Raw genomic sequence first — 12,633 nt, forward strand, 5'->3', positions numbered from 1 at the left:
GAGATGAGGGTCTCACTATGTTGCCCAGTCTGGTCTCAAACTCTTAGGCTCAAGTGATCCTCCCTCCTTGGCCTCCCAAAGTGCTGGGACTACAGGCCTGAGCTACCACACCCGGCCTCTGCTCACCTCTTATTGACTCATAAAAGCTCTAAGTCTTACTGACTTACACGGAGAGATATTAACATTTTCTCCAGTTTGTTATTTTTTTTCTTTTTCACAGTGCCATACAGATGCTTTGGGTTTTGAATTGTATACAGTTCAGTCTACTGATGTTATAGAAAGTTGCATATTTTCCTTTTAAAATAAAAAAAATGCTTCTAACATTTAAAAAAGGTTCCCTTTTATGTCATGGCTCTTAAGAAAAAGGAGGGGAAAGGACAGAATGAAGCAAAAGAGGAATGAGAGCTCTATTATATTCCTGAGATTCAAAGAGATTGATGAGGTTAGTGATTCTCAAACTTTAATTTACATAGAAGTCACTTGGAGATCTTCAAAAATGCAGAATTTTAGTCAGTATGTCCAAGACTGGGCTTGAGATTTTGCATATCTAACAAGCTCCCAGGTGAGGTTGATGGTCAATGGGCCATACCTGGAGTAGCCAGTCTTTAAATCATGACAAGGGAAAGTACTGCTGTTTTCATGAATTATCCTAACAACACTTAAACTATTATATGTTTTGAAAACCCTCTTCTCTTTCTCCTTAATTAAACAGAGAAAATTCTTTTTTTTTTTTTTTTTTTTAGAAGGAGTCTTGATCTGTCACCCAGGCTGGAGTGCAGAGGCATGCAACCTCTGCCTCCCAGGTTCAAGCAATTCTCCTGCGTCAGCCTCCTGAGTAGCTGGGATTACAGGTGCACTCCACCACGCCCAGCTAATTTTTAATTTTTTTTTTTTGTATTTTTAGTAGAGATGTGGTTTCACCATGTTGGTCAGGCTGGTTTTGAACTCTTGACCTCGTGATTCACCCGCCTTGGCCTCCCAAAGTGCTGGGATTACAAGGCTGAGCCACCACACCTGTCCGAAAATTCTAACTTCTTGTTCTGGAAAGTAGGAGATGGCCTAGGCTCATTTTTTTAAAAAAAGAAAAAGAAAAAGAAGTCAGTTTTCATGGAGTAACACCCCTCCTCCTCATGGCCTGTAGCATACATGGTTAAAATTCTTAGTGGCAAGTATGCAGGTATAAAATGCTCATTTCTTGAGGCCTTCTTGTAGGGCTGGGTAAAATGAAGTTGAGAGATTAATTGGTATTTTGGGCAGAAATATTCCAGCCCCATCCTGGCTGTCTCCCCTCCCCAGCATTATAAAGCAGTTTATCTGTATTATTTTTTGAGAAAGTATAGCTATAGTCTAAACACACGCCCCAAAATAGTAACCTAATGGGTTCTGTGGAAAGCAACATAGTCTGGGTAAAGAAAAACAAGTCTTAGAATAAGACTCAGGAGGGCTGGATGCTTGTTCTGGCATTAACACAGTTGCTTTGCATGTATTAAACTTTCTTGGCTTCTCCAACTGTAGAATGGGGAAAAGAGTAAAGCCTTACTTCTCAAGGCGAATATTGGAATAGGAATAAAAGAAAATTCTTGGAGGGGTTTCTGGACCCTCTCTGGTAGCAGTGAGGTCATGATCTGTCCCCCCCCCTTCACTCTGTCACCCAGGCTGGAGTGCAGTGGCATGATCTTGGCTCATGAACCTCTACCTCCCAGGTTCAAGTGATTCTTTTGCCCCAGCCTCCCAAATAGCTGGGATTACAAGGGCCTGCCACCATGCCTGGCTAGTTTGTGTGTGTGTGTGTGTGTGTGTGTGTGTGTGTGTGTGTGTATTTTAACTACAGATGGGGCTTCACCATATTGGCCAGGCTGGTCTCATACTCCTGACCTCAAGTGATCCACCCGCCTTAGCCTTCCAAAGTACTGAGATTACAGATATGAGCCACTGCACTCCATCTGGTCACTGATCTAACTTGGCATATACTAACTTGGCTTTCCAATTTCTAAGCAAGATTCCACAAAGCTTTCTGTTAACTGCAAAATAAGTCATAGCAAAAGAGACTCTGGGTATTTTTGATGTGTCCTAAACTCAAGAAGTTGCTTGAGTTATGTTCATGCCTATGTGGACTGGAGCTGTATATGGACACAGGTTTCTATGTGAAAGGAAAGTGGTGGGCATAGATTTCTATTGGAGAGGAAAAGGTTAAGTGTGCACCAAACTCAACTGGCGGGCATAGCAAGGGTAGCTTGGGACAAGGATTGCCACATCAGTAGAGGGAAAGGAAAGCTGGCATTTACTGAGTGTGAATTACCTCACTTTCTTTCTACTGCCCTGGGAGATGGGAATTATTCCTAACTTTTTACAGGAACCTGGAGTCAGCAATTTGCCCAAATTTCACAACTAGAAAGGGTGGAGCTGAGTGAGGCCTCAAAGCCTGATCAGCTCCACTCTTGGATCCCCAGCCCTCTATCTCCCAGCAAAACAGAAGTGCTTGGGGGTGGAGAGGAAGGGAGGTGAGCTCCCATCTTGGGCAAGTCACTTCACTTCCTTTCTTTTTTTTTTTTTTTTTTTTTTTTTTTGAGACAGTGTCTTGCTGGGTTGCCCAGGCTGGAGTGCAGTGGCATGATCTCGGCCCACTGCAATCTCTGCCACCCAGGTTCAAGCATTTCTCCTGCCTCCCAAGTAACTGGGACTACAGGTACACACCACCACAGCCTGGCTAATTTTCTTGTCTTTTTAACTAAAGACGGGGTTTTACCATGTTGGCCAATCTGGTCTTGAACTCCTGACCTCAAGTGATCTGCCCGCCTAAGTTTTCCAAAGTGCTGGGATTACAGGTGTAAGCCACCTTGCCTGGCCTGCTTCACTGCTTTATGCCTCAGTTTCCCCACCTGTACCAGGGATAGCCCCTCTCAGTGGATGGTGAGGCTGCTGCTGCTGCCCTGGGCTGGCCCACAGTGAGTGCTTAATGCACAGGAAGTATTGCTTCCCCCTCCTCCACCCAGCAGACTCTCACATAATCTTGCAAGTTTGAAGAAGCCCAGCCGTGATAGCAACAGAAGGTAAAAACAGACACGCCTCTCTGCCTCCAGTCTCATCCCCATGACCTCAGGCACTGTCCAGCTTGTCCCACTTATGAGCGTTCACCATGTCCTCAGAACAGGGCACCTGTGGCTCGTTTTACTTTTTTGCCCTTCCTAGCATGGTGTGGAAAGAGGGCAGAGGGCAGGCTCTGGCATCAGGCCTCTCTGAAACCGCCTCCTGTCCCGCGCCTGTCCTTGGACCTCAGTTTCCCAATGTTTCATTCACGGGGTCGTTGCTAAGGCTTAGGGGACATGTACAGAGGCTAATACTGAATCACCAAACCATAGGTGCTCTGCGAGCAGGAGCTGGCTCGGATCGCAGCCTTCAGCCCTGTGATCTGCTCTCCACTCTCCCCCCCGGAGTCTTTCTTGGCTGGGACAATAAACCTACTAACGGTATCAAGTCTGCATCAAGTGCTTCCTGGAGGCAGCCAGCACCGTGCTGGGCGTACCCAGCCCCTCTGCCTTCATCTCTTAACGTGATCTCATGGCACCATCATCACACTCCCCTAGGCTCCTCCCGGGCCAACTCCAGCGGCAGCGGAGCGCGTCACCTCCAGCTCTCCTCCCACAAAAATGCTGGCATTCTAGCCTCCAGCGCGCTTAGTTCACCTCATAAACTCAGCTAATGCTTACCACATGCTGAGCCTGCTGAGCGTCGGCACCCGTCCCCCACCCCCAGTCCCAGAGGCTCCCGAGCCCTACAGTGGGAGACCCTCCCACTGGCCGACCCTGCCTCGATACCCGCCCACTCCACGGTGGGAAACCTGCGATGTGTCCCTCCTTCCACCGCCTTCACCCAGCCCCAGCCAGAAGTGACCTTGGACACCTCTACGACGCCATGTCCACTCCTCTGAACAGGAGGCCAGTTTGCACCCAATGATGCCTTTTGTTGCTAGAAATTAAAAACCCGATTGCGCGTCTTTGCAATTACGGTAGCTTGGCGGGTCACCCCAAGCACCAAGCCCTCAAGTGGGAGCGGGGCGCCTCCTGGGGCGCTCTCCCTTCCGCCCTCAGCCCGGGACTCCCGCGCGATCTGCGCGTCCCGACGCACCTGGGCCAGCCCCACCTGGGCGCCCGCACCGCCACGGAGCGGGGAGAGGAGGCGCTACCCTCGCCGGGTAGTGCGCGCACGCCGGGCCCGAGAGCCCGCCTAGGGAGCGCGTGCCGAGACGGCGTCGCCTGCAGTCCCCGCCGCGGGTCCCTAGGGGGCGCAGCCGGCGCGGGAAGGCGCCCGAGCCTGGCGCCAGGGAGGGCACGAAATTGCAGGCGGGCGGGCGCCGCGAGTTTGAAAACAAGCGACGGCCTGGGGGGCGGGTCCCGGGAGCGGGCACCGCCTCCTTCGGCCAATCAGCGGCGGTCGGGGGGCGCGGGCGGCGCGTGCAGCCCGGCTGTGAATGGGGAGCGGCGGCCGCGGCGGCGGAGGGCGAGCGCGGCGTGCGGGCGGGCGCACTTTCTCCTCAGCGCCGGGCGGGGGCGGCGGCGGCGGCGGCGGCGGCGGCTCTTAAGCGCCCGCCGGACCCCTCGGAGCGATAACGGCGGGGCCCGGCGCTTCGACCGCGGCAGGCTCGGGACTGCGTGAGCGCCAAACGTGAATTTCCCCAGCTGACAACTTCTTCTCGTCCGGCTTGCCCCCCGCCCGCGCCGCGCCCCTCACGCGGGGACCCGGGACGCCGCCCCTCAGCCCCGGGCGGTCGCTCACCTCGGGCCGGGGGGCGCTGCGCCGCCCGAGGAGTGGCCGCGCCCGCCCGAAGCCGTCCCGCTGGTCCTGCCCGCTCGTCTGTCCGGCGCGGCGCTCGGGGTGGCGGCTGGTCGGCATGGCCCGGGGCGGCCGGCCCTCGGCGGCCGGTGGTGGCGGCGGCGGCGGCGGCGCGGAGCCCCCTGAGCGCGCGGGCCCCGGGCGGCCGCGGAGATCCTCGCCCGGCAGTGTACGCCCCGCGCTGGCACCGCGCCTCGGCCCGGAGCCCCCGGGACCCCGCGTGGCGCCCGAGACCCCCGGCGGGGAATCAGCGGGCGCGGGGCGGCGCGGCGGGCAGCTGGCGGCAAAGTTGGGGCCGGGGCGCCGCGGCTGGTGGGCGCTGCTGGCGCTGCAGCTGCACTTGCTCCGGGCGCTGGCGCAAGGTAGGTGCGCGCGGGGGGCGCGGGCAGGGGGCGCCGCCTCGGGGCGCGAGGCGCGAACTTGAGCCGTGCAAGTGTCCGGGGTCCCCTCGCCGCCGGGCCCGGGTCGGGATGAGCCTCACTGGGGCTGCAGGGAGCCCTGGGGCTCCTCCACACCGGACTCGGAGGAGAGGGAAACTGAGCCCTGTAGAGCCTGCACCCCGTCTGCTGCTTTGCATTTTATTTTTTACATCGCAGCAGCACTAACAAAAATTTTTAAAGTTGAGACCCATTCCTCCGCTCCTTAAAAGGATGCCTGAGTCCGTTCCCATTGCACGAATGAAAAAGGGGCTGGTCTGTACCTGAATGTTTGTACCGCTGGGTCTGGTTCCCGGTGAGTGACATCCACAAGACTTGCAAATATCAAGTGCCAGTCGCCGCGAAATGCCTTTTCTAGCTCCTCCCCACGACCCCGTCCTCTCCACCCACCCCCCGCCGGTTCCTGACTCCCCCAAATCCTGCTGCCCGACCCCAAGTGGGTGCTGCGCGGCCGGTGGAGCAAAACTTTCAGTGCCCACAGCTTTTGCACTTGGCGTTGTTTTTCTCCCTCTGTTGGCTTCTGTTTAGAATACAGTGGTGAGCTCTGAAATAGGGAAAGAGGACCTGCTGTTTCGAAATGACCTTTTGAAAAGGGAGCTGGGATTTCTTGTGAAACGAGCTTTCCCTCCTAAATCTGAGCTTCCCTCCCGCCCCGCAAACCCGTAACATACCCTGCCAGTTAGCATCCTTTTCTTTGGAAGTTTGCTGGTCTTAAAGCCAAATAGCACCCTCAACCCAGAAATAACTATTTTAATACATCCTTTGGTGAAGTCTTTAAAACACGTTAGTGAACCGGCTTTGCTGCTGGTGGTTTTAGGAAAATTAACTTTGTTCGTTATCTGTATCCTGGAATACAACTATCATGGTAAGGAACTTGGTATTCTGAGATTGACGAGGATGAGAGCATTAAACTTAAATTAGCTGTGTTGTGTCATGTGAAGACAATTTATGTGTAATAACATGACTTGAATGTGAAAACATTTTAAAGGTCTGAGCTCAAAACTATCATCCAATAGTTTAACATCCAACTCATACTTTTTATTAATGCTTATGTAACGTTATCTAAATTGTGCCCCTCTTCCCCTCTCCAGCGTTCATAAATGCTTCCTCTTATGTTTTACTACGTGAAAACAAATTGCTATATTTCTGGTTAACTTAACTCCTTCATTACTTGGCAAATTTTCATGTCACTTATTTGTGCTTTTTGCTTAATGAGTTACTCTGGAAGAAAAGCATTTATTAAGTCATTTTGTACGGTGGGATCTGTAGATTGCCAGAGAAACCAGGTTCAAGTGAAGAAATCTAAATCAGTTAGGATGACCTTTAAAATAAAAATGGTATGTATTAAGTTTTCTTTTTTTTAAACAGTGACTTGCATTTTGCAGTAAGACCTGTATGTTCATGCGTTTGAAGATTCGTGCACAAATTGAAATGGCGGGGAAAAAAACCTGCCAGTGGCTTTGTTTTGAAGTACCTTACATAATTTCAAGTTTTTATCAGTTGTACTTTGAAGGCCGTGTAAAGCATTGCATTTTTACAACTGAAATGTTAATGAGAGTACATTTAAAAAATATATTAAGGCAACAACCAAACTTTGTTAGGGAGGAATATTTTATTCCTTTTTGGCAGTAAAAACATTGGTACCTGTTTTACATTTATATGGTTTATGAAAGTGTACAGATCTTTAAGTGTAAAATTTCAAATAGGCTGTCACAAATTTTAAATTCATTGACAGGTTTCTGTTCTCTGTGCTCTGTGAAATGTGTAATATAGCCATCATTTTTTATATCATATTGAAAATTCATATTACAGAGGAGATGTCACCATTTGACAAAAACTCGTGTATCTTGAAAATGAAAATTCTCGTGCTGTTATAAGAGATTTCTGATGGGCCGATGAGTTGGTCATATGCACAGGAATGTATTCTCTTGAATCTTATCAGATAAAATGTAACATTCTAAATGGAATGGTTACCACCAGCTTGGAAGGCCTCTGAAGTACCATATTATTACATTGTAGCTAGGTGAAGCTATGCCTAATTTCTCTGTGCATTTCATGTGGGTAGGTGTGGTCATGCACCTTGAGGAAAACATTGCAACATTGATCAGTAAAAGTTACACTTTTAATAGCCTAAGTTACAGACCCTCTATGTAATTGATCATGATGTGACCTGCCAGGTTCAGGTCTTCCAAATGTAACTTTAATCTGCCCTGGAGTTTCTTCTTTCTATGCCATGGTGAGAATTTTTGAGTTGTATACTCTGTTTATTGGTGGGTGTTTAATTGCTTGTGACGTTCTGGATTCCTAAAAAGTCAAGTCTTTAATTCTGGAAGGCAGGTGGCAACACATGCTTGCTTTATGCCATCCACCAAAGAGCCGGCTGTGAGTGGTTCGTAAGGATGGTTTCTGAGGCCAAAGATGTATAAGCATCATATGTGTGAAGTTCGTGGTGCCCTGGCCCGTTAACAGTCTAACTGATTCTGGCAGTCTTCAGTAGACCTCTTAGATGCAGCTTGCATTCAGAAGGCCTAGAGGGGATAGGAATGTTCTTGCCAATTTCTGCCATGGGGCTGTTCAAGTCCCCAGTTTCTCATTTGAAATTATCTCCACTTGGACCTGTGGTTCTCAAGCTTTGGTATGTGTTAGAATCACCTGGGGAATTTGATGAAACTGTAGAGGACCTACTCTTCCTCGTCCGTGAGCCACATTTGCTTTCCATGTGATTCTAATACACAATGGAGCTTGAGAACTACTCGCTTATTACCTTACGATTTCCCCCATTCCAGACACCCAGTGAGTTCCTGGAAGCTCTCTAACCCATTGTTTCCCAAACTTGGTTGCACGTTGGAATCACCTGGAGCTTTAAACAGTACTGATGCCTGGCTTTCACTCCCAGAATTGCTTTTAAAGAACTTGAGGTTTGATCTGGGCATCAGAATGCTGAGACACCCCCTCCTCTCTCCAGGTGATTCTCATGTTTAGCCAAGTTTGAGAACTACGTGACTTGATTTCCCTTTCACTTTTTATTGGCTTATCCCCTCAAGTTCTCCCCCAACAGTTCTAGTGACTTTTATGAACCTGGGTATAAGTGTTCACTTTTACCTGTTCCAGGTTCTTGATCTCAAACTCAACAGAGAACACCAGCTTTTCAGTTATGTATTGTTTATTCCTATGAAACTGTTGAGCCCCTACTTTGTGCTGCCTGAGGTGTATGTCGGAATCACCAGTGAAAATTTAAAATGTAGTCATCTGGGCTCTCCCTCAGACCTGCTGATTTTCAGAAACATGCATTTGAAAACATCACAAGTGATTCTTATATGTTTGTTACTTTTTTTTTTTTTTTTAATCCTTTTGTTGGTTAATCCCACAATCACAATTTCTCTGTCACTTTTAGCCTGATTTTCTGTGGTCTGGTTCAGTTTTCTCAGACCAATTCTCAGCCTTCGACAGGGTCTACTAATTATGCTTTTTTGCCACTTGTTTGCTGGAGTGTTTGAGCTCACTACAAATCTAGCTTCCTTTTGGGCCCATGTTGCCTTCCATTAATTCAGAAATGCTTTGCTCCCCCTCCTCCTAACCCTCCCTCTACAACTTTGTAATTTGAGTTTCAGCTGGAGCTGGAGTTCTAGACTCCCATAGTTGAGTAGCATCTTAATAAAGAGTCTTAGAGAGTGCTCAGATACTTAATTAGACCACTGTGTATTTAACAGACAACTGGTCTCTTGGTTGGTTACTGTCTTCTAAATCCAACAATAAGCAGTTATTACCCTCTGTGCAGCCTGCATAGCCACCTGTAGCTGTCCTTCATTGAAACTTTACGTGCCAAGCACTAAGTGCTCATTTATTCTTCACAGCAGCATCTGAGAGGTAGACAGCAGTTTTTGTTCTCATCTTACCTATGAGAAAACTGAGGCACTGAGATGTTAACTAACTTGCCTGAGGTCCCAGGACTATCAGTGGTGGTGCTAGAATGAAAAGGCTGATCCAGAGTCTGAACATAACTCGAGTTCATAACCACTGGGATGGAGTGTTTTGCATGTAGCTTCTGCCTTTATAAGGAGAGGGAGGAATGGGCAGCAATCAGATCTGTACCAAAGAGAAAATGGTGGTTGATGTTTTCTAGATACAGTATTGAGTAATCTGATCTCAAGTTTTAGATTAACCTTATTTACAATTATGATTGCAAAATAAAAATTACATAATTTGGAAAATAGGAATATACATAACCCCTTCCATCTACCCATCTGTTTCCTCTAAGAAAATGACCATTACCATTTTGATGTATTCCCCTACCCCCAGTTTTTCTTTCACAACATAACATGAATTCTAGCTTCGTGTGTTGTGGTGGTCTGTTGGCAGAGATTAGACCACCACAGAATGGACTACTGGGAGTGCACCAACCATTTCCTTGAGGAACATTTGGAAAATTCTTTTATCTGGACTCAAGTATATGAATTTGAGTCTTTTAAGGAGGTGGAGTTTGTAAGGTACTGATCTTTTGTTTGCTGTAACACACATTTTAGGTAAACAGTTAAGTTTAGATATATACTGGGGTTTATACCTAACCAGGAAGTTTCCTGGACCCTCATTTATTGAAGTAAAACAACTTGGGAGGCTGCAAGTTAAGTGGGTAATTAAGTGATACCAAGTAAGGCTGTGTAGTTTAATTCTTCTTACCAGTTGCCTTCATGTTGTTTCCATCCTCAGATGTGAACCGCCAGCTTCACATCTCATCTCCAAGCTCCTCTGTGGTTTGTGTTGGGATACATAGGATTTGGTGTCTAAAGTGGCAGAGGTGTGTGGCCTCTAGTGTCTTTCTGCCTGCCTGCCTTACAGTGTCCCAGAGATCGGAGGCCAGTAATGTCAGCTGACTGAAACTAGAGAATAGAGTGGACACAAAGTGAGGATTCTGATTAGGTCACTGCTTAAATTTCTCTAAGAAGTAAAGAAAGCGGTTGTTATGAGAGTAGACCTCTAAGTCCAAATGCATGAAAGTTGAATTAAGCTCAAGGTGGGGAATGAAAATCACATGAAAAGGTGTAGTATAAAGAAAAGTTAAGGGTCATTTACAAAAGAAAGAAAGCTGTTGATGTTTTGTTATTTGATTAAATACTCCTAGTAACCAATTGTATGTTTCTACCCAAAGTAGCTGAGCATTTTAATTTGCATAGTTTCTAAAATTATACTTTATTTGACTTCATTTCTGTGAGGCATTGTCTTAAATTTCCCCCTAAGTATGTATACCTCTTTTAAAAAAAAGGGGCTGGGCGCGGTGGCTCAAGCCTGTAATCCCAGCACTTTGGGAGGCCGAGGCGGGTAGATCACGAGGTCAAGAGATCGAGACCATCCTGGTCAACATGGTGAAACCCCGTCTCTACTAAAAATACAAAAAATTAGCTGGGCATGGTGATGCGTGCCTGTAATCCCAGCTACTAAGGAGGCTGAGGCAGGAGAATTGCCTGAACCCAGGAGGCGGAGGTTGCGGTGAGCCGAGATCGCGCCATTGCACTCCAGCCTGGGTAACATGGGTGAATCTCCGTCTCAAAAAAAAAAAAAAAAAAAAGGATATAAACATTCATACCCATAATCCTGAGGGAGGTTATATTTTGTTAATTGAGACAGCAAATATGGCACCTCCTGTCATCCTATGGTAGCACATAGAAATAAATTTTAAGTTTTTCAATGAATCCCTGAAATGCAAAAGTCTATCACAGTTAGATACCTACCTGCCAGTTATTGATCCTATACCTGAGACCTGTTCTGGAGAGGTTATTACTCTTAGAGCTTCATTATATGAACATTGTTTCCGTTAAATCCAAATACAAAAATTATGATTATTATAGGAGCATTGCTTTAGGAAACCCTTGTTTATGTATGTGGTTCTAGTATTTAGGTGGTTGGCCTCCTGACAGAAAGCTCAAAAGCCAGAAACTCATTGCATCAGCCTGATCCCAATCTCCTGTGGGTATTGTGGGAATGAAAGTATTTTTTTTTATAAAGCTTTCCTAGAAATATGGATATGGTAAATGGAAAAGACATTGGGCTAAGTGTCAGTAGGCCTGGTTTATAGTTCTGTAACTACCTTGCAATATGAGCAAGACTATTAGTCTCTCTGAGTCTGTTTTCTCACCCATAAAAGGAGGGGTTAGACTAGATGTTCAAAATTGTTCTGCTCTGATTCTCTGATCTTCTGTGTGTTGTCATCTGTTCTGCCCTTTGCTAGACTCTGCATGTGTCTCCTGTCTGGGGATTCTGTAACTCCATATGTCTTAGCTCTTAGAACCTAATTTTCTTCATTTTACTTTTGCCAGAGTATTTACAATGTTGAAGACAACTAAGATGCAGCGTAATATTTCTCCTTAGGTGTGCCATCTAACACGATATATTTAGTCTAAAAATGGCTAGTGTTCGAAATTTTAGGTTCTGTAAAATAGTGTCATAATTTATCAGTATAAGCCTGAAATTTGGAGAAATAAATTTCCTTAAAATGTGAGATGCTCATTTATCTAAACAGCTAGAAGAAGAAGAGAGAAGACTAATAGAAATCTGGAGGTAATTAATCCAGTGAGAAATTTAAAAAGATATGAGAAAATAGCCATGGATGAGAATGTTTATATTTACTGTACAGTGACTATCAGTAATTAAAGAGATTAGTAGATGTTGTCTGTTTCTGTGCCGTAACCTAATGTTATGTTGGTTTAATTGTCTTCATTAGGGCCTTTTAGTAAAACAAAGGGTCTTTAAAATTAACACAATAATTATTTTTCACTTTAACAGGCTTCACTGACACTCCTGATATACAATGTCTAGTGAAGATAATAGCTATCAATTAAGTAGTCCAGTTTCTTGAAAACAGGTATGTCAGGCAAGTAAACTATTTCTGATTTTTGGAGATTAGCTTGCTGAACATGGGCTAAGACTATAATTTCTGCAGTATTTTTGGCTTTGCTTAATTTTTAAATAGTTTATTTTTTAACGGATAAGGCTAGGCCTTAGAGTTGTGGGTTCAGAGAATGGGCTAGACCCTGGGGCCCATATGATTACATAGAATTAGCCTTTGTGCAACGTTTGGTTGCCTTTTCTCCCTTTGGTTGTCTTTTCTGTCTTCTAGAACTCTCCACTGTATTGTAGACCTAATTCTTTACTGTGATAAGTTTGGAAGCTCTCAAGTATGTAAGATTAATTTTACAATGATGAATGGTCTTTTCAGTAAGAAAAAAGATAGGGAAATAACCACGTAATGACTGTGGTGATTTGGGGAGGTGTATGGCTACTTGGGGAGCTCTAGAAGTTGCCTTTATTAAGGATAATTGGTAGCAGGAATTTTAGCAATCCAAGCAGGCTACTTAGAATGATTTCAGATTTG

The 12,633-nt window shown here is 46.3% G+C and overlaps 1 protein-coding gene across 2 annotated transcripts in view; it reads left to right on the forward strand.

The window, feature by feature from the left end:
• Positions 1-4,555: 4,555 nt before the first annotated feature.
• The window catches only part of SDK1 (sidekick cell adhesion molecule 1), a 978,776-nt gene continuing 970,698 nt past the window's right edge, over positions 4,556-12,633 (forward strand). The window contains exon 1 of one of the 2 annotated variants that reach the window (XM_032259651.1): positions 4,556-5,192. In XM_032259651.1, coding sequence (XP_032115542.1) covers positions 4,889-5,192 — 304 coding nt within the window. In that variant the 5' untranslated portion in view covers positions 4,556-4,888. The remainder of the gene's footprint in view (positions 5,193-12,633) is intronic. The other variant, XM_032259652.1, reaches the window with a different exon arrangement.

The sequence above is a fragment of the Sapajus apella genome, unplaced genomic scaffold (genome assembly GCF_009761245.1).
Source record: "Sapajus apella isolate SASKATOON/1434 unplaced genomic scaffold, GSC_monkey_1.0 scaffold110, whole genome shotgun sequence".
NCBI classification, from domain to species: domain Eukaryota; kingdom Metazoa; phylum Chordata; class Mammalia; order Primates; family Cebidae; genus Sapajus; species Sapajus apella.